This window comes from Dendropsophus ebraccatus, chromosome 6 (genome assembly GCF_027789765.1).
Source record: "Dendropsophus ebraccatus isolate aDenEbr1 chromosome 6, aDenEbr1.pat, whole genome shotgun sequence".
NCBI lineage: Eukaryota > Metazoa > Chordata > Amphibia > Anura > Hylidae > Dendropsophus > Dendropsophus ebraccatus.
In genome coordinates, this window is record NC_091459.1 from 150855205 (window position 1) to 150873973 (window position 18769).

General features: G+C 53.8%; 1 protein-coding gene across 5 annotated transcripts; it reads left to right on the forward strand.

Moving 5' to 3' along the window:
* Nucleotides 1–3027: 3027 nt before the first annotated feature.
* Nucleotides 3028–17162, forward strand: MPV17 (mitochondrial inner membrane protein MPV17). Of its 5 annotated transcripts, none has more exons than XM_069974152.1 (9): nucleotides 3031–3385; nucleotides 5588–5665; nucleotides 7344–7459; nucleotides 11876–11968; nucleotides 12420–12515; nucleotides 12865–12916; nucleotides 16281–16313; nucleotides 16394–16446; nucleotides 16835–17162. In XM_069974152.1, exons 2-9 carry the CDS (start codon nucleotides 5593–5595, stop codon nucleotides 16997–16999), a joined length of 681 nt encoding a protein of 226 aa, XP_069830253.1. In that variant the 5' UTR covers nucleotides 3031–3385; nucleotides 5588–5592; the 3' UTR covers nucleotides 17000–17162. The 5 variants fall into 5 exon arrangements, with proteins under 5 accessions (XP_069830256.1, XP_069830253.1, XP_069830252.1 ...); XM_069974151.1 differs by having other exon boundaries at nucleotides 3031–3346; XM_069974153.1 differs by having other exon boundaries at nucleotides 3032–3346; nucleotides 12868–12916.
* The last annotated feature ends 1607 nt before the right edge of the window (nucleotides 17163–18769 follow it).

Sequence of the window (18769 nt, forward strand, 5' to 3'; positions counted from 1 at the left end):
AGCTCTGCTACACCAAGTGCGGGTCAGCTCTGCTACACCAAGTGCGGGTCAGCTCTGCTACACCAAGTGCGGGTCAGCTCTGCTACACCAAGTGCGGGTCAGCTCTGCTACACCAAGTGCGGGTCAGCTCTGCTACACCAAGTGCGGGTCAGCTCTGCTACACCAAGTGCGGGTCAGCTCTGCTACACCAAGTGCGGGTCAGCTCTGCTACACCAAGTGCGGGTCAGCTCTGCTACACCAAGTGCGGGTCAGCTCTGCTACACCAAGTGCGGGTCAGCTCTGCTACACCAAGTGCGGGTCAGCTCTGCTACACCAAGTGCGGGTCAGCTCTGCTACACCAAGTGCGGGTCAGCTCTGCTACACCAAGTGCGGGTCAGCTCTGCTACACCAAGTGCGGGTCAGCTCTGCTACACCAAGTGCGGGTCAGCTCTGCTACACCAAGTGCGGGTCAGCTCTGCTACACCAAGTGCGGGTCAGCTCTGCTACACCAAGTGCGGGTCAGCTCTGCTACACCAAGTGCGGGTCAGCTCTGCTACACCAAGTGCGGGTCAGCTCTGCTACACCAAGTGCGGGTCAGCTCTGCTACACCAAGTGCGGGTCAGCTCTGCCACACCATCAGCTAGTATGGAATACATATTGGGGTGATCAGTGCAAAATCAGTGATAAAAACAGTCCAGCATTGGGCAGGAAAGAAAGCTAAGGGGGCGAGAACACAAACAGACCAATCAGGGAGATGCATGATGGGAAATGTAGTGTCTTGGCCGACGCCATCTTGGATATAGATTGGCTTTTAGAAAAACTTGTAGCTCAGCAACGGTGGTAGCTAGAAAGACGGGAGACGGCTCAGAATACTGGGGACTGGTGAGTAAGAGCAGCCAGCATTCCATTTTTAGCTCTAAGGTGGATGACCCCTTTAAAGGGGTTCTCCAGCACTACAAAAAACTGACCACTTTCTTCCAGAGACAGCACCGCTCTCGTCTCCAGTTTGGTGCAGGTTTTGTAACTCAGTTCCACTAAAGTAAATAAAGCTTAAAGGGGTAGTGTGACGGTAAAGAATTACTCACAGAATAACACACATTACAAAGTTATACAACTCTGTAATGTATGTTATGTCTGTGAATGGCCCCCTTCCCCGTGTCACCCCCACCCCCACCCGTGTACCCGGAAGTGTGGTGCGCTTGACTCTCCAGAGAGGGCTTAAGTGTGTATAAAACTATACATACCTGTCACGTGCCGACACCGGCTCCGATCTTCATTCAGTGACTTCTTTTTCGGCCGGCTGGCGAACAGCTCCGACTGTTCCGAATGCCGGCCGCCCTCTGCAGCGTCATCCGATGCTCAGCCGCGATTGGCTGAGCATAACTGTGCTCAGCCAATCGCGGCTGAGCACAGTTGTGACGCGGCGGCGGGGGGGGGGGGGCAGGGACGGTGGCAACGACTCTGCCGTCCGTCCGAAGATGACGTTTGGCACAAAATGGCGGACGGCCCTCGACACGGATCAGGTAATGTATAATGCACCAACACTTCCGGGTACACGGGTGGGGGTGGTGGGACACGGGGAACGGGGCGATTCACAGACATAACGTACATTACAGAGTTGTATAACTTTGTAATGTGTGTTATTCTGTGAATAATTTTTTAGCGCCGCACTACCGCTTTAATTGCAAATCGCACCTGACCTGGAGACAAGAGTGGTGCTGTCTCTGGGAGAAAGTGGCCATGTTTTTGTAGCACTGGAGAACCCTTTGAAGAGGTGCCAGAACTGTACCAGGGTGACCTGAATGAAGAAGACTTGGTAGGAGAGTTACCCATAGTCATGGTTAGGAGAAATACAGCCTATTGCTAGTAGAGATCATGGAGTGCCAGGACTGGGAACACAGACCCCGGGCCTATACAACCAGGGACAGCTAACCCCTCAAGATTACCCGAGCAGGCCAAGCGAAGATCAATGGAGTCCGGGGCTTTATATACACTGTACACCACTGGGGATAGTCCAGACACGAGAAAGACTTCCTGAATAGCACAACTGAAGTAATGGTCACCTCCAGCCCTAGGCAAGGTGTGTCACTTTATAGGGAATCTGTCAGCTCCCGGGCCCTACCTGAGGTGGTGACGGTGCGCTGTAGCCCTACCTGAGGTGGTGACAGTGTGCTGTAGCTGTACCTGAGGTGGTGACGGTGCGCTGTAGCCCTACCTGAGGTGGTGACGGTGTGCTGTAGCTGTACCCGAGGGGGTGACGGTGCGCTGTAGCTGTACCCGAGGGGGTGACGGTGCGCTGTAGCTGTACCCGAGAGGGTGATGGTGCGCTGTAGCTGTACCCGAGGCGGTGACGGTGCGCTGTAGCTGTACCCGAGGCGGTGACGGTGCGCTGTAGCCGTACCCGAGGGGGTGACGGTGCGCTGTAGCCGTACCCGAGGGGGTGACGGTGCGCTGTAGCCGTACCCGAGGGGGTGACGGTGCGCTGTAGCCGTACCCGAGGGGGTGACGGTGCGCTGTAGCCGTACCCGAGGGGGTGACGGTGCGCTGTAGCCGTACCCGAGGGGGGTGACGGTGCGCTGTAGCCGTACCCGAGGGGGTGACGGTGCGCTGTAGCCGTACCCGAGGGGGTGACGGTGCGCTGTAGCCGTACCCGAGGGGGTGACGGTGCGCTGTAGCCGTACCCGAGGGGGTGACGGTGCGCTGTAGCCGTACCCGAGGGGGTGACGGTGCGCTGTAGCTGTACCCGAGGGGGTGACGGTGCGCTGTAGCTGTACCCGAGGGGGTGACGGTGCGCTGTAGCTGTACCCGAGGGGGTGACGGTGCGCTGTAGCTGTACCCGAGGGGGTGACGGTGTGCTGTAGCTCGCTACAATCCCCAACAACTACCTTAGTAAATACTCAGTCCTGTGATTGGCTGAACCACTGGAAGGCCCTGTATACTCACCTGTGATAGGTGGGTGAGGTGTGTGGCACCCAGCTCAGGGATTGGTTACAGCAGCATCACCTGACCGTGTCTGACACAGAAGCCACAAACAGTTACAATTAACCCTTACAGCATGTATCTCCTATAGCTGCATCCAGTGTACAGGAGGCAGTGACACCAAGTGGCAGACATTGAGCAGTGCAGGTGGAGTGTAGATTCCCTTCACCCAGAGGCTCCAATACAAAGTGACTTAGTACAGGGGGACAAGAACATGGCAGGGGCCACACACAACACTATACACACAGGTCCTGCAGTCACAGGCTCCGCCCTCCTCTGTGTCACATGATTTCCTTTCAGAGGAAGCAGCAGGGAATAGACTACACATCCCAGCATGCTCGGCTCCCCGTGACATCACTTCCTGTCTGTCCTTAATGAGTGACACATTGTAAGTAATCCATCATCTCCCCCATAGCGGTAACTGTATGTAAGTATGTGTGTATATACTGTGTACATGATATAATGGGTGGTGGTGACTGCCATGTCCTGGGGCTGTGTGGTATACAGTATATACAGGGAGGTGTACAGTGTATATACAGGGAGGTGTACAGTATATATACAGGGAGGATTACAGTGTATATACAGGGAGGTGTACAGTGTATATACAGGGAGGTGTACAGTGTATATACAGGGAGGTGTACAGTGTATATACAGGGAGGTATACAGTATATATACAGGGAGGTGTACAGTGTATATACAGGGAGGTGTACAGTGTATATACAGGGAGGTGTACAGTATATACAGGGAGGTGTACAGTGTATATACAGGGAGGTGTACAGTATATATACAGGGAGGTGTACAGTATATATACAGGGAGGTGTACAGTGTATATACAGGGAGGTGTACAGTATATATACAGGGAGGTGTACAGTATATATACAGGGAGGTGTACAGTATATATACAGGGAGGTGTACAGTATATATACAGGGAGGTATACAGTGTATATACAGGGAGGTGTACAGTGTATATACAGGGAGGTGTACAGTATATATACAGGGAGGTGTACAGTATATATACAGGGAGGTATACAGTGTATATACAGGGAGGTGTACAGTGTATATACAGGGAGGTGTACAGTGTATATACAGGGAGGTGTACAGTGTATATACAGGGAGGTGTACAGTGTATATACAGGGAGGTGTACAGTGTATATACAGGGAGGTATACAGTGTATATATACAGGGAGGTATACAGTGTATATACAGGGAGGTATACAGTATATATACAGGGAGGTGTACAGTATATACAGGGAGGTGTACAGTATATATACAGGGAGGTATACAGTGTATATACAGGGAGGTGTACAGTGTATATACAGGGAGGTGTACAGTATATATACAGGGAGGTATACAGTGTATACAGGGAGGTGTACAGTATATACAGGGAGGTATACAGTATATATACAGGGAGGTATACAGTATATATACAGGGAGGTGTACAGTATATATACAGGGAGGTGTACAGTGTATATATACAGGGAGGTGTACAGTGTATATATACAGGGAGGTGTACAGTGTATATACAGGGAGGTGTACAGTGTATATACAGGGAGGTGTACAGTGTATATACAGGGAGGTGTACAGTATATATACAGGGAGGTGTACAGTGTATATATACAGGGAGGTATACAGTGTATATACAGGGAGGTGTACAGTATATATACAGGGAGGTATACAGTGTATACAGGGAGGTATACAGTATATATACAGGGAGGTATACAGTATATATACAGGGAGGTATACAGTATATATACAGGGAGGTGTACAGTATATATACAGGGAGGTGTACAGTATATATACAGGGAGGTGTACAGTATATATACAGGGAGGTGTACAGTGTATACAGGGAGGTGTACAGTGTATATACAGGGAGGTGTACAGTATATATACAGGGAGGTATACAGTATATATACAGGGAGGTATACAGTATATATACAGGGAGGTATACAGTGTATATACAGGGAGGTATACAGTGTATATACAGGGAGGTATACAGTATATACAGGAAGGTGTACAGTATATATACAGGGAGGTGTACAGTGTATATACAGGGAGGTGTACAGTATATATACAGGGAGGTGTACAGTATATATACAGGGAGGTATACAGTATATATACAGGGAGGTATACAGTATATACAGGGAGGTATACAGTATATATACAGGGAGGTGTACAGTGTATATACAGGGAGGTGTACAGTGTATATACAGGGAGGTATACAGTATATATACAGGGAGGTATACAGTATATACAGGGAGGTGTACAGTATATATACAGGGAGGTGTACAGTATATGTACAGGGAGGTGTACAGTGTATACAGGGAGGTGTACAGTATATACAGGGAGGTGTACAGTGTATATATACAGGGAGGTGTACAGTGTATATATACAGGGAGGTGTACAGTGTATATACAGGGAGGTGTACAGTGTATATACAGGGAGGTGTACAGTGTATATACAGGGAGGTATACAGTGTATATACAGGGAGGTGTACAGTGTATATACAGGGAGGTATGGAGTGTATACAGTGTGGTATATGGTATTTACAGAGAAGTGTACGGTATATAGGGACCTCATGTAACTGTGTGGTATACGGTATATACAGTGACCTCAGTCTCTTTATGTGCAGGTATCATGGCCGCCCTGTGGCGCAGTTATCAGCGGTTGCTCTCAATCCACCCCTGGAAGGTGCAGATCATCACAGCCGGTGAGTGGCATCCAGCATAGTCATATCATGTGACTCGGGACACTCCCAGAATTCTCTGTACTGACAGGTGGCTGATAACAGGGAGCACCAGCCCTCAGTCATATACTGATATGGTCGAGGCTTTCTCTCTTACATCTGAGATGGTTGATAACAGGGGATAATAGCCTGAAGGGATCTGCAAATTATTTGAAGAGCTGCACTCCCTCTGATCACCCCTAGATGTCAGCAGAGGACCCTGCACTCCCTCTGATCACCCCTAGATGTCAGCAGAGGACCCTGCGCTCCCTCTGATCACCCCTAGATGTCAGCAGAGGACCCTGCACTCCCTCTGATCACCCCTAGATGTCAGCAGAGGACCCTGCCCTCCCTCTGATCACCCCTAGATGTCAGCAGAGGACCCTGCACTCCCTCTGATCACCCCTAGATGTCAGCAGAGGACCCTGCACTCCCTCTGATCACCCCTAGATGTCAGCAGAGGACCCTGCGCTCCCCCTGATCACCCCTAGATGTCAGCAGAGGACCCTGCACTAGCCCTGATCACCCCTAGATGTCAGCAGAGGACCCTGCACTAGCCCTGATCACCCCTAGATGTCAGCAGAGGACCCTGCACTAGCCCTGATCACCCCTAGATGTCAGCAGAGGACCCTGCACTAGCCCTGATCACCCCTAGTTGTCAGCAGAGGACCCTGCACTCCCTCTGATGACCCCTAGATGTCAGCAGAGGACCCTGCACTTCCCCTGATCACCCCTAGATGTCAGCAGAGGACCCTGCACTAGCCCTGATCACCCCTAGTTGTCAGCAGAGGACCCTGCACTCCCCCTGATCACCCCTAGATGTCAGCAGAGGACCCTGCACTAGCCCTGATCACCCCTAGATGTCAGCAGAGGACCCTGCTCTAGCCCTGATCACCCCTAGTTGTCAGCAGAGGACCCTGCTCTAGCCCTGATCACCCCTAGTTGTCAGCAGAGGACCCTGCACTCCCTCTGATCACCCCTAGATGTCAGCAGAGGACCCTGCACTTCCCCTGATCACCCCTAGATGTCAGCAGAGGACCCTGCACTCCCTCTGATCACCCCTAGATGTCAGCAGAGGACCCTGCACTTCCCCTGATCACCCCTAGATGTCAGCAGAGGACCCTGCACTAGCCCTGATCACCCCTAGTTGTCAGCAGACTACCCTGCACTCCCCCTGATCACCCCTAGATGTCAGCAGAGGACCCTGCACTAGCCCTGATCACCCCTAGATGTCAGCAGAGGACCCTGCACTAGCCCTGATCACCCCTAGATGTCAGCAGAGGACCCTGCACTCCCCCTGATCACCCCTAGATGTCAGCAGAGGACCCTGCACTCCCCCTGATCACCCCTAGATGTCAGCAGAGGACCCTGCACTCCCCCTGATCACCCCTAGATGTCAGCAGAGGACCCTGCTCTAGCCCTGATCACCCCTAGATGTCAGCAGAGGACCCTGCTCTAGCCCTGATCACCCCTAGATGTCAGCAGATGATAAGCCAGAGCCCACCGCTCACCAGTGATCCACCAACGTCCATCCATTCTCCTACCCATCCATAGACTACAATGGAGAAGGACTACTCCAAGCATCACATGTAAGAGAGGAGGAACCATGTAATAGCTTTCCCACCATACGCTGCAGACCCCTAACATGGCTCTCGTCTCACAGGGTCTCTGGTTGGGGTTGGTGATGTCATTTCTCAGCAGCTGGTGGAGAGGAGAGGTCTTCATGGTCACAGCCTAGAGAGGACAATGAAGATGATGGGAATAGGATTCTGCTTTGTGGTAATGTGTAGAACCGTGTATAAATGTGACCCCCTCTCCGACCCACCATCCCCAGTGTATATGTTCTCAGTAACTGTTCACCCAATGACTAATCTGTTCTGAGAGGAGGACGGGGCAATGCTGGGACAGATGTATGGTGTAGGGATGGAGGACGACGGGGCGGTGCCGGTACAGATGTCCGGTGTAGGGATGGAGGAGGATGGGGCGGTGCTGGGAGAGATGTCCGGTGTAGAGATGGAGGAGGTCGGGGCGGTGCTGGGACAGATGTGTGGTGTAGAGATGGAGGAGGACGGGGCGGTGTTGGTACAGATGTGTGGTGTAGGGATGGAGGAGGATGGGGCGGTGTTGGTACAGATGTGTGGTGTAGGGATGGAGGAGGACGGGGCGGTGTTGGTACAGATGTGTGGTGTAGGGATGGAGGAGGATGGGGCGGTGTTGGTACAGATGTGTGGTGTAGGGATGGAGGAGGACGGGGCGGTGTTGGTACAGATGTGTGGTGTAGGGATGGAGGAGGACGGGGCGGTGCTGGGAGAGATGTCCGGTGTAGGGATGGAGGAGGACGGGGTGGTGCCGGTACAGATGTCCGGTGTAGGGATGGAGGAGGACGGGGCGGTGTTGGTACAGATGTCCGGTGTAGAGATGGAGGAGGACGGGGCGGTGTTGGTACAGATGTGTGGTGTAGGGATGGAGGAGGATGGGGCGGTGCTGGGAGAGATGTCCGGTGTAGGGATGGAGGAGGACGGGGGGGTGCCGGTACAGATGTCCGGTGTAGGGATGGAGGAGGATGGGGCGGTGTTGGTACAGATGTGTGGTGTAGGGATGGAGGAGGATGGGGCGGTGCTGGGAGAGATGTCCAGTGTAGGGATGGAGGAGGACGGGGCGGTGCCAGGAGAGATGTGTGGTGTAGGGATGGAGGAGGATGGGGCGGTGTTGGTACAGATGTCCGGTGTAGAAATGGAGGAGGATGGGGCGGTGTTGGTACAGATGTCCGGTGTAGGGATGGAGGAGGACGGGGCGATGCTGGGACAGATGTGTGGTGTAGGGATGGAGGAGGATGGGGCGGTGTTGGTACAGATGTCCGGTGTAGAGATGGAGGAGGATGGGGCGGTGCTGGGAGAGATGTCCGGTGTAGGGATGGAGGAGGACGGGCGGTGCTGGGACAGATGTGTGGTGTAGGGATGGAGAAGGACGGGGCGGTGCCAGGAGAGATGTCCGGTGTAGAGATGGAGGAGGATGGGGCGGTGTTGGTACAGATGTCCGGTGTAGAAATGGAGGAGGATGGGGCGATGTTGGTACAGATGTCCGGTGTAGGGATGGAGGAGGACGGGGCGGTGTTGGTACAGATGTCCGGTGTAGGGATGGAGGAGGACGGGCGGTGCTGGGACAGATGTCCGGTGTAGGGATGGAGGAGGATGGGTCGGTGTTGGTACAGATGTCCGGTGTAGAGATGGAGGAGGATGGGGCGGTGTTGGTACAGATGTCCGGTGTAGAGATGGAGGAGGACGGGGCGGTGCTGGGACAGATGTGTGGTGTAGAAATGGAGGAGGATGGGGCGGTGTTGGTACAGAAGTCCGGTGTAGAGATGGAGGAGGATGGGGCGGTGTTGGTACAGATGTACGGTGTAGGGATGGAGGAGGATGGGGCGGTGCTGGGACAGATGTGTGGTGTGGGGATAGAGGAGGATGGGGCAGTGTTGGTACAGATGTGTGGTGTAGAGATGGAGGAGGACGGGGCGGTGCTGGTACAGATGTGTGGTGTAGGGATGGAGGAGGACGGAGCGATGCTGGGACAGATGTGTGGTGTAGGGATGGAGGAGGACGGGGCGGTGTTGGTACAGATGTCCGGTGTAGGGATGGAGGAGGATGGGGCGGTGTTGGTACAGATGTGTGGTGTAGGGATGGAGGAGGATGGGGCGGTGTTGGTACAGATGTGTGGTGTAGGGATGGAGGAGGATGGGGCGGTGTTGGTACAGATGTGTGGTGTAGGGATGGAGGAGGACTGGGTGGTGCCGGTACAGATGTCCGGTGTAGGGATGGAGGAGGATGGGGTGGTGTTGGTACAGATGTGTGGTGTAGAGATGGAGGAGGATGGGGCGGTGCTGGGAGAGATGTCCGGTGTAGGGATGGAGGAGGACGGGCGGTGCTGGGACAGATGTGTGGTGTAGGGATGGAGGAGGACGGGGCGGTGCCAGGAGAGATGTCCGGTGTAGAGATGGAGGAGGATGGGGCGGTGTTGGTACAGATGTCCGGTGTAGAGATGGAGGAGGATGGGGCGGTGTTGGTACAGATGTCCGGTGTAGGGATGGAGGAGGACGGGCGGTGCTGGGACAGATGTGTGGTGTAGGGATGGAGGAGGACGGGGCGATGCTGGGACAGATGTGTGGTGTAGAGATGGAGGAGGATGGGGCGATGCTGGGACAGATGTGTGGTGTAGGGATGGAGGAGGATGGGGCGATGCTGGGACAGATGTGTGGTGTAGAGATGGAGGAGGATGGGGCGATGCTGGGACAGATGTGTGGTGTAGGGATGGAGGAGGACAGGGCGGTGTTGGTACAGATGTGTGGTGTAGAGATGGAGGAGGACGGGGAGGTGCTGGGACAGATGTCCGGTGTAGAGATGGAGGAGGATGGGGCGGTGTTGGTACAGATGTCCGGTGTAGAGATGGAGGAGGACGGGGCGGTGCTGGGACAGATGTGTGGTGTAGGGATGGAGGAGGAAGGGGCGATGCTGGGACAGATGTGTGGTGTAGAGATGGAGGAGGATGGGGCGGTGTTGGTACAGATGTCCGGTGTAGAGATGGAGGAGGACGGGGCGGTGCTGGGACAGATGTGTGGTGTAGGGATGGAGGAGGATGGGGCAGTGTTGGTACAGATGTGTGGTGTAGAGATGGAGGACGGGGCGGTGCTGGGACAGATGTGTGGTGTAGGGATGGAGGAGGACGGGGCGATGCTGGGACAGATGTCTGGTGTAGAGATGGAGGAGGACGGGGCGGTGTTGGTACAGATGTCCGGTGTAGAGATGGAGGAGGATGGGGCGGTGTTGGTACAGATGTACGGTGTAGGGATGGAGGAGGATGGGGCGGTGTTGGTACAGATGTACGGTGTAGAGATGGAGGAGGTCGGGGCGGTGCTGGTACAGATGTGTGGTGTAGAGATGGAGGAGGACGGGGTGGTGTTGGTACAGATGTGTGGTGTAGAGATGGAGGAGGACGGGGCGGTGTTGGTACAGATGTGTGGTGTAGAGATGGAGGAGGACGGGGCGGTGCTGGTACAGATGTGTGGTGTAGAGATGGAGGAGGATGGGGCGATGCTGGGACAGATGTGTGGTGTAGAGATGGAGGAGGATGGGGCGATGCTGGGACAGATGTGTGGTGTAGAGATGGAGGAGGATGGGGCGATGCTGGGACAGATGTGTGGTGTAGAGGTGGAGGAGGACGGGGTGGTGTTGGTACAGATGTGTGGTGTAGAGATGGAGGAGGACGGGGCGGTGCTGGTACAGATGTGTGGTGTAGAGATGGAGGAGGACGGGGCGGTGTTGGTACAGATGTACGGTGTAGAGATGGAGAAGGACGGGGCGGTGTTGGTACAGATGTACGGTGTAGAGATGGAGGAGGACGGGGTGGTGTTGGTACAGATGTACGGTGTAGAGATGGAGGAGGACGGGGCGGTGTTGGTACAGATGTATGGTGTAGGGATGGAGGAGGATGGGGCGGTGCTGGTACAGATGTACGGTGTAGAGATGGAGGAGGACGGGGCGGTGTTGGTACAGATGTACGGTGTAGGGATGGAGGAGGACGGGGCGGTGTTGGTACAGATGTGTGGTGTAGGGATGGAGGAGGACGGGGCGGTGTTGGTACAGATGTACGGTGTAGGGATGGAGGAGGATGGGGCGGTGCTGGTACAGATGTACGGTGTAGAGATGGAGGAGGATGGGGCGGTGTTGGTACAGATGTACGGTGTAGAGATGGAGGAGGACGGGGCGGTGTTGGTACAGATGTGTGGTGTAGGGATGGAGGAGGACGGGGCGGTGTTGGTACAGATGTACGGTGTAGGGATGGAGGAGGACGGGGCGGTGTTGGTACAGATGTACGGTGTAGAGATGGAGGAGGATGGGGCGGTGTTGGTACAGATGTGTGGTGTAGGGATGGAGGAGGACGGGGCGGTGTTGGTACAGATGTACGGTGTAGGGATGGAGGAGGACGGGGCGGTGTTGGTACAGATGTGTGGTGTAGGGATGGAGGAGGATGGGGCGGTGTTGGTACAGATGTACGGTGTAGAGATGGAGGAGGACGGGGCGGTGTTGGTACAGATGTGTGGTGTAGAGATGGAGGAGGACGGGGCGGTGCTGGGACAGATTTTTGGTTTTATGGTATCATATGTAACATGATACATGTGTGATGCGTTTTCTTCTCTCTCAGGGTCCGGTGGTTGGAGGATGGTACAAGGTACTTGATGGTCTTGTTCCTGGCAGCACCAAGTCTGTAGCCATAAAAAAGATGCTGCTGGACCAGGTAAGAGGGGCCGGACCATTGTCTCCATGTTAGAGAGTGGAGGTTTGATGGGGAGGCAGGTGACACCTAGGGCTGTACTCCAGGGTATGGGAAGGACTGACAGTGTGCATGGTTCTAGTGCCACGTAGAGCTGTACTCTAGGCTGGAGGAGTCTGGTGCCACGTAGAGCTGTACTCTAGGCTGGAGGAGTCTGGTGCCACATAGAGCTGTACTCTAGGCTGGAGGAGTCTGGTGCCACGTAGAGCTGTAATCTAGGCTGGAGGAGTCTGGTGCCACGTAGAGCTGTACTCTAGGCTGGAGGAGTCTGGTGCCACGTAGAGCTGTACTCTGGGTTGGAGGAGTCTTCTAGTATAGAGTGCTGTACGTGGGGGTGATGGGAGTTGACACTGCAAAGGGTGGTTATGGGATGGCGACGCGTCTTCTACTTGGCGTACTACATCTTCTCTTACAGGGTGGCTTTGCTCCTTGCTTTCTTGGGGTCTTCCTCACAGTCGTGGGATCACTGAATGGATTGTCCAAAGAGGAAATCTGGTCCAAGCTGAAGCGGGTAATGTCATGGCAGATGAAGGGTTACTGTGCTCCTGGGGGATATGCGTGTGTGGGGGGGGTCTCCATGTGTCTGACGGCCACCAGGTCTCAGCTGCAAGGTATTATGTGTGTAAATACAGTGTGATGAGACGTGGTGGTGATGACGGTGACGAGGGGTCGGGGGCAGCAGAAGACATTAGTTCTTCAAACATCCGGATGTGGAGTCATTCGCAACAAATTACCTGTAGATACTGAGCGACACTTTACACCCAGACCCCTATTTATAAACCTTACCACGTGACAGGGGCACCAAGAAGACCCCCGCAGCTTCATCTTCTGATTGTGATGTCATCTCCATGTCTTCCCAGCAGGGGCTAAGGCTGATCACTATAGATGGCGTCCCCCATGTCTCTCCTCCAGGTATATAGATGGCACCCCCCATGTCTCTCCTCCAGGTATATAGATGGCGCCCCAGCAGGGCCCAAGGCTGATCACTATAGATGGTGCCCCTCCATGTCTGTCCTCCAGGTATATAGATGATGCCCCCCCCCCATGTCTCTCCTCCAGATATAGATGGTGCCCCCCCATGTCTCTCCTCCAGATATAGATAGTGCCCCCCATGTCTCTCCTCCAGATATAGATGGCGCCCCCCCCATGTCTCTCCTCCAGTTATAGATAGTACCCCCCCATGTCTCTCCTCCAGATATAGATGGCGCTCCCTCATGTCTCTCCTCCAGATATAGATGGCGCCCCCCCCATGTCTTTCCTCCAGATATAGATGGTTCCCCCCCCCATGTCTCTCCTCCAGATATAGATGGCGCCCCCCCCATGTCTCTCCTCCAGATATAGATGGCGCCCCCCCATGTCTCTCCTCCAGATATAGATGGCGCCCCCCCATGTCTCTCCTTCAGATATAGATAGCGCCCCCCCATGTCTCTCCTTCAGATATAGATGGCGCCCCCCCATGTCTTTCCTCCAGATATAGATGGTTCCCCCCCCCATGTCTCTCCTCCAGATATAGATGGCGCCCCCCCATGTCTCTCCTCCAGATATAGATGGTGCCCCCCCATGTCTCTCCTCCAGATATAGATGGCGCCCCCCCATGTCTCTCCTCCAGATATAGATGGCGCCCCCCATGTCTCTCCTCCAGATATAGATTGCGCCCCCCCATGTCTCTCCTTCAGATATAGATGGCGCCCCCCATGTTTTTCCTCCAGATGTAGATGCCCCCCCCATGTCTCTCCTCCAGATGTAGATGGCGCCCCCCGATGGCTCTCCTCCAGATATAGATGGCACCCCCCCCATGTCTTTCCTCCAGATATAGATGGCGCCCCCCATGTCTCTCCTCCAGATATAGATGGCGCCCCCCATGTCTCTCCTCCAGATATAGATGGCGCCCCCCCATGTCTCTCCTCCAGATATAGATGGCGCCCCCCCATGTCTCTCCTCCAGATATAGATGGCGCCCCCCCATGTCTCTCCTCCAGATATAGATGGCGCCCCCCCATGTCTCTCCTCCAGATATAGATGGCGCCCCCCCATGTCTCTCCTCCAGATATAGATGGCGCCCCCCCCATGTCTCTCCTCCAGATATAGATAGCGCTCTCCTCCAGATATACACTCACCGGCCACTTTATTAGGTACACCTGTCCAACTGCACGTTACCACTTAATTTCTAATCAGCCAATCAGATGGCGGCAACTGGTGCATTTAGGCATGTAGACATGGTCAAGACAATCTCCTGCAGTTCAAACCGAGCATCAGTATGGGGAAGAAAGGTGATTTGAGGCCTTTGAACGTGGCATGGTTGTTGGTGCCAGAAGGGCTGGTCTGAGTATTTCAGAAACTGCTGATCTACTGGGATTTTCACGCACAACCATCTCTAGGGTTTACAGAGAATGGTCCGAAAAAGAAAAAACATCCTGTGAGCGGCAGTTCTGTGGGCGGAAATGTCTTGTTGATGCCAGAGGTCAGAGGAGAACGGGCAGACTGGTTCCAGCTGATAGAAAGGCAACAGTGACTCAAATAGCCAACCGTTACACCCAAGGTAGGCAGAAGAGCATCTCTGAGCGCACAGTACGGCCAACTTTGAGGCAGATGGGCTACAGCAGCAGAAGACCACACCGGGGGCCACTCCGCTCAGCTAAGAACAGGAAACTGAGGCTACAATTTGCACAAGCTCATCGAAATTGGACAGTAGAAGATTGGAAAAACGTTGCCTGGTCTGATGAGTCTCGATTTCTGCTGCGACATTCGGATGGTAGGGTCAGAATTTGGCGTCAACAACATGAAAGCATGGATCCATCCTGCCTTGTATCAACGGTTCAGGCTGGTGGTGGTGGTGTCATGGTGTGGGGAATATTTTCTTGGCACTCTTTGGGCCCCTTGGTACCAATTGAGCATGGTTGCAACGCCACAGCCTACCTGAGTATTGTTGCTGACCATGTCCATCCCTTTATGACCACAATGGACCCAACATCTGATGGCTACTTTCAGCAGGATAATGCGCCATGTCATAAAGCTAGAAGCATCTCAGACTGGTTTCTTGAACATGACAATGAGGTCACTGTACTCCAATGGCCTCCACAGTCACCAGATCTCAATCCAATAGAGCATCTTTGGGATGTGGTGGAACGGGAGATTGGCATCATGGATGTGCAGCCGACAAATCTGCGGCAACTGTGTGATGTCATCATGTCACTATGGACCAAAATCTCTGAGGAAGCTTCCAGCACCTTGTTGTATCTATGCCACCAAGAATTGGGGCAGTTCTGAAGGCAAAAGGGGGTCCAACCCGTTACTAGCATGGTGTATCTAATAAAGTGGCCGGTGAGTGTAGCTAGCGCCCCCCATGTCTTTCCTCCAAATATAGATGGCACCCCCCCATGTCTTTCCTCCAGATAAAGATGGCGCCTCCCCATGTCTCTCCTCCAGATATAGATGGCGCCCCCCCATGTCTCTCCTCCAGATATAGATGGCGCCCCCCCATGTCTTTCCTCCAGATAAAGATGGCGCCCCCCCATGTCTTTCCTCCAGATAAAGATGGCGCCCCCACATGTCTCTCCTCCAGATAAAGATGGCGCCCCCCCCCATGTCTCTCCTCCAGATAAAGATGGCGCCCCCCCATGTCTCTCCTCTAGATAAAGATGGCGCCCCCCCATGTCTCTCCTCCAGATATAGATGGCGCCCCCCCCATGTGTCTCCACCAGATATAGATAGCGCCCCCCCCATGTCCCTCCTCTAGATATAGATGGCGCCCCCCCATGTGTCTCCACCAGATATAGATAGCGCCCCCCCCCATGTCTCTCCACCAGATATAGATGGCACCCCCCCCATGTGTCTCCACCAGATATAGATAGCGCCCCCCCCATGTCTCTCCTCTAGATATAGATGGCGCCCCCCCATGTGTCTCCACCAGATATAGATAGCGCCCCCCCCCCATGTCTCTCCTCTAGATATAGATGGCGCCCCCCCATGTGTCTCCACCAGATATAGATAGCGCCCCCCCCCCATGTCTCTCCTCTAGATATAGATGGTACCCCCCCATGTCTTTCCTCCAGATATAGATAGTGCCCCCCCATGTCTTTCCTCCAGATATAGATGGTGCCCTCCATATCTCTCTATGAGACATAATCACATACAGTTGGGATACAATGAGATACAGTTGGATACAATCAGGTTCTGTACAGATGTGTGTGGACTGGGGGTCAGATCCCCTTCAGGGTGGACGCTATTAACCCTTTCTTTGCCCGGGTCACTAGTAATCACTCTTCCTTCTCTTGCAGGATTATACCGATGCTTTAATCACCAATTATTATGTAAGTCTCTGGGGTCTGTGAGGTGGGGGCCCTCACACGTGGACCCCCAACCGACCACCTCTCCCTTCTCTTTCCTGCAGATCTGGCCGGCGGTGCAGATAGCAAACTTTTACTTCATCCCGCTGCATCACAGGTGAGAGCTCAGGGGGCCGGGGCTGTGCCGCTTCCTGCGGGGGCCGTGCCAGCAGCACTGAGTATTTCAGGGGAGGACCCAGCCCTGGATGTCAGCCATTGTGTGTGTGTGTGTGTGTGTGTGTGTGTGTGTGTGTGTGTGTGTGTGTTTGTGTGTGTGTGTGTGTGTGTGTGTGTGTGTGTGTGTGTGTGTCTTATCATGTAGGTGGTGATGTTCGCATACAGCGCCGACAGTAAGTGGCCTCAGCTGCTTAGTTGCCAGGATGTGTAATATCCTCAGCGTAGTGATTGCCCCCATAGGGTCAGGATGCATCCTGGTAAGTCCCCTGTAGTATAACTCCCACCATCCTGTTGAGGTTGTAGTCCCTACAAGTCTCTGTCGTCTCCAGGCTGGCAGTGGTGCAGGTCGTCGCCATCATCTGGAACTCCTACCTCTCCTGGAAGGCGAACCAGGCCTGAGCCCCCTACCCAGGGATCATCTGTGGAGCATGGACCCACCTCCAGAATGTGACCAGACCACCCTGGTGCCTCCAGCTATGGACTCTGATATATGAAGGATCACCCTCCGACTCCGTCCTTAATGATGTCACAGCCTCCAGGATGAGGTCACACGTCTTCTGCCACCTGTACTCATCCGGCTCATGAAGGTCGATCCCCCCCATCCTGCTTCTTAGGATCCATCTCAGGGAATTGTTGCATTTCACCTGCAATAAAGTGATTCACAAAACTGAAGGGTCTGAGGGGCACGGGGAGGAGGTGAGGTAAGGGGGTCAGCGAGGGGCACGGGAGGGGGCGAGGTGGGGAGGTAAGGGGGTCAGCGAGGGGCACGGGAGGGGGCGAGGTGGCGAGGTAAGGGGGTCAGCGAGGGGCACGGGGAGGGGGCGAGGTAGGGGGGTTGGCGAGGGGGCGAGGTAAGGGGATCGGCAAAGGGCGAGGTAAGGGGGTCGGTGCGGGGAGGGGGCGAGGTAAGGGGGTCAGCGAGGGGAGGGATTAGTGAGGGATGGGGTAAGGTAAGGGGGGGGGGGGGGGGGTCAGTGAGGTCATCTGCATTGCCTGGTGTAGTAGGGAGGGCAGACTCCTAGCGTTTCAGACGACGATCCGTGTGTTCCAGGAGGAGGGGACACAGCTCCAAAGGCCCCGCACTGAATCCTTCTACAGCCACAATACTAAGAATACCTGTATATAAGAGCCATATATATAATCATCATCATCATCACTAACACAGTCTAATACACAGTCACCCATAATACTAAAAATACCTGTATATAAGAGCCATATATATCACCATCATCACTAACACCGTCACCAATAATACTAAGAATACTTGTATATAAGAGCCATATATATCATCATCATCATCACGAACACCGTCACCAATAATACTAACACCGTCCAATACACCGTCACCAATAATACTAAGAATACCTGTATATAAGAGCCATATATATCATCATCATCATCACGAACACCGTCACCAATAATACTAACACCGTCCAATACACCGTCACCAATAATACTAAGAATACCTGTATATAAGAACCATATATTATTGGCACAGATTCACCACCATCATTACCATTACCTCCCCCCACCTTCCCTCAGTGGGGTCTGTCCCCCCCATATCTTAGCAGGTGGGGGGCCATGATGGGTCAGGCTTAGCGTGGGCATACTCTAGGGGCTTTCCTCTTCCTGTAACTTACATGCTTCACCCTGTGAGATGGAGACAAACCAAATGAGTGTATATTTGCCCTGTGGGACACCCTGGCTGACGGTTGTGACCACTATAGAGACAGCACTGGGTCCTGCCAAGATCAGGTTTAGACAGTGTCTGTCAGTGTGTACGGCCAATGTAAGAACGTGTGTTCACGATGATTGCCCCAGTTAAAAATGTCACCATCTGTCGGCCCTCATAAATGGCGGATGTGCTGCAACAATAATGAAGTGAAGGGCCACATGGACAACTAAGAGATTGTATGGACAGTCGGCTGCTGGCCAAATCTACTTACTTTACCAATGGTTTGTGATTGGAATAGGCAAAAATTTGCCTTAAGAAGAAGTCTACACAAAGAGCGTTAGGGTGGGTTCACACTGAGGAATTCCGTCGGCTGTATGCGCTCACGGCCGCGCACCTTTCCGCCGGCTCCATAGACACCATTCTATGGGCCGGCTGATTCCGCATTCAGCCAAAAGAATTGACATGTCAATTCTTTTGGCGGAATCCACCCGTGCATAGAATGGTGTTTATGGCACGGGTGGAGAGGCGTGCGGCCGTGAGCGTGTACAGCCGACAGAACTCCGCGGAATTTATCTGCTAGAATTCCTCA

What these genes read in the sequence shown, in the direction of transcription:
- MPV17 (XM_069974152.1), top strand. Translation starts at nt 5,593, where the DNA reads ATGGCCGCCCTGTGGCGCAGTTATCAGCGGTTGCTCTCAATCCACCCC. An exon ending in AAAAGATGCTGCTGGACCAG is followed by an intron (nt 11,969 to 12,419) that starts GTAAGAGGGGCC and finishes CTTCTCTTACAG; the next exon opens with GGTGGCTTTGCTCCTTGCTT. An exon ending in CTTTAATCACCAATTATTAT is followed by an intron (nt 16,314 to 16,393) that starts GTAAGTCTCTGG and finishes TCTTTCCTGCAG; the next exon opens with ATCTGGCCGGCGGTGCAGAT.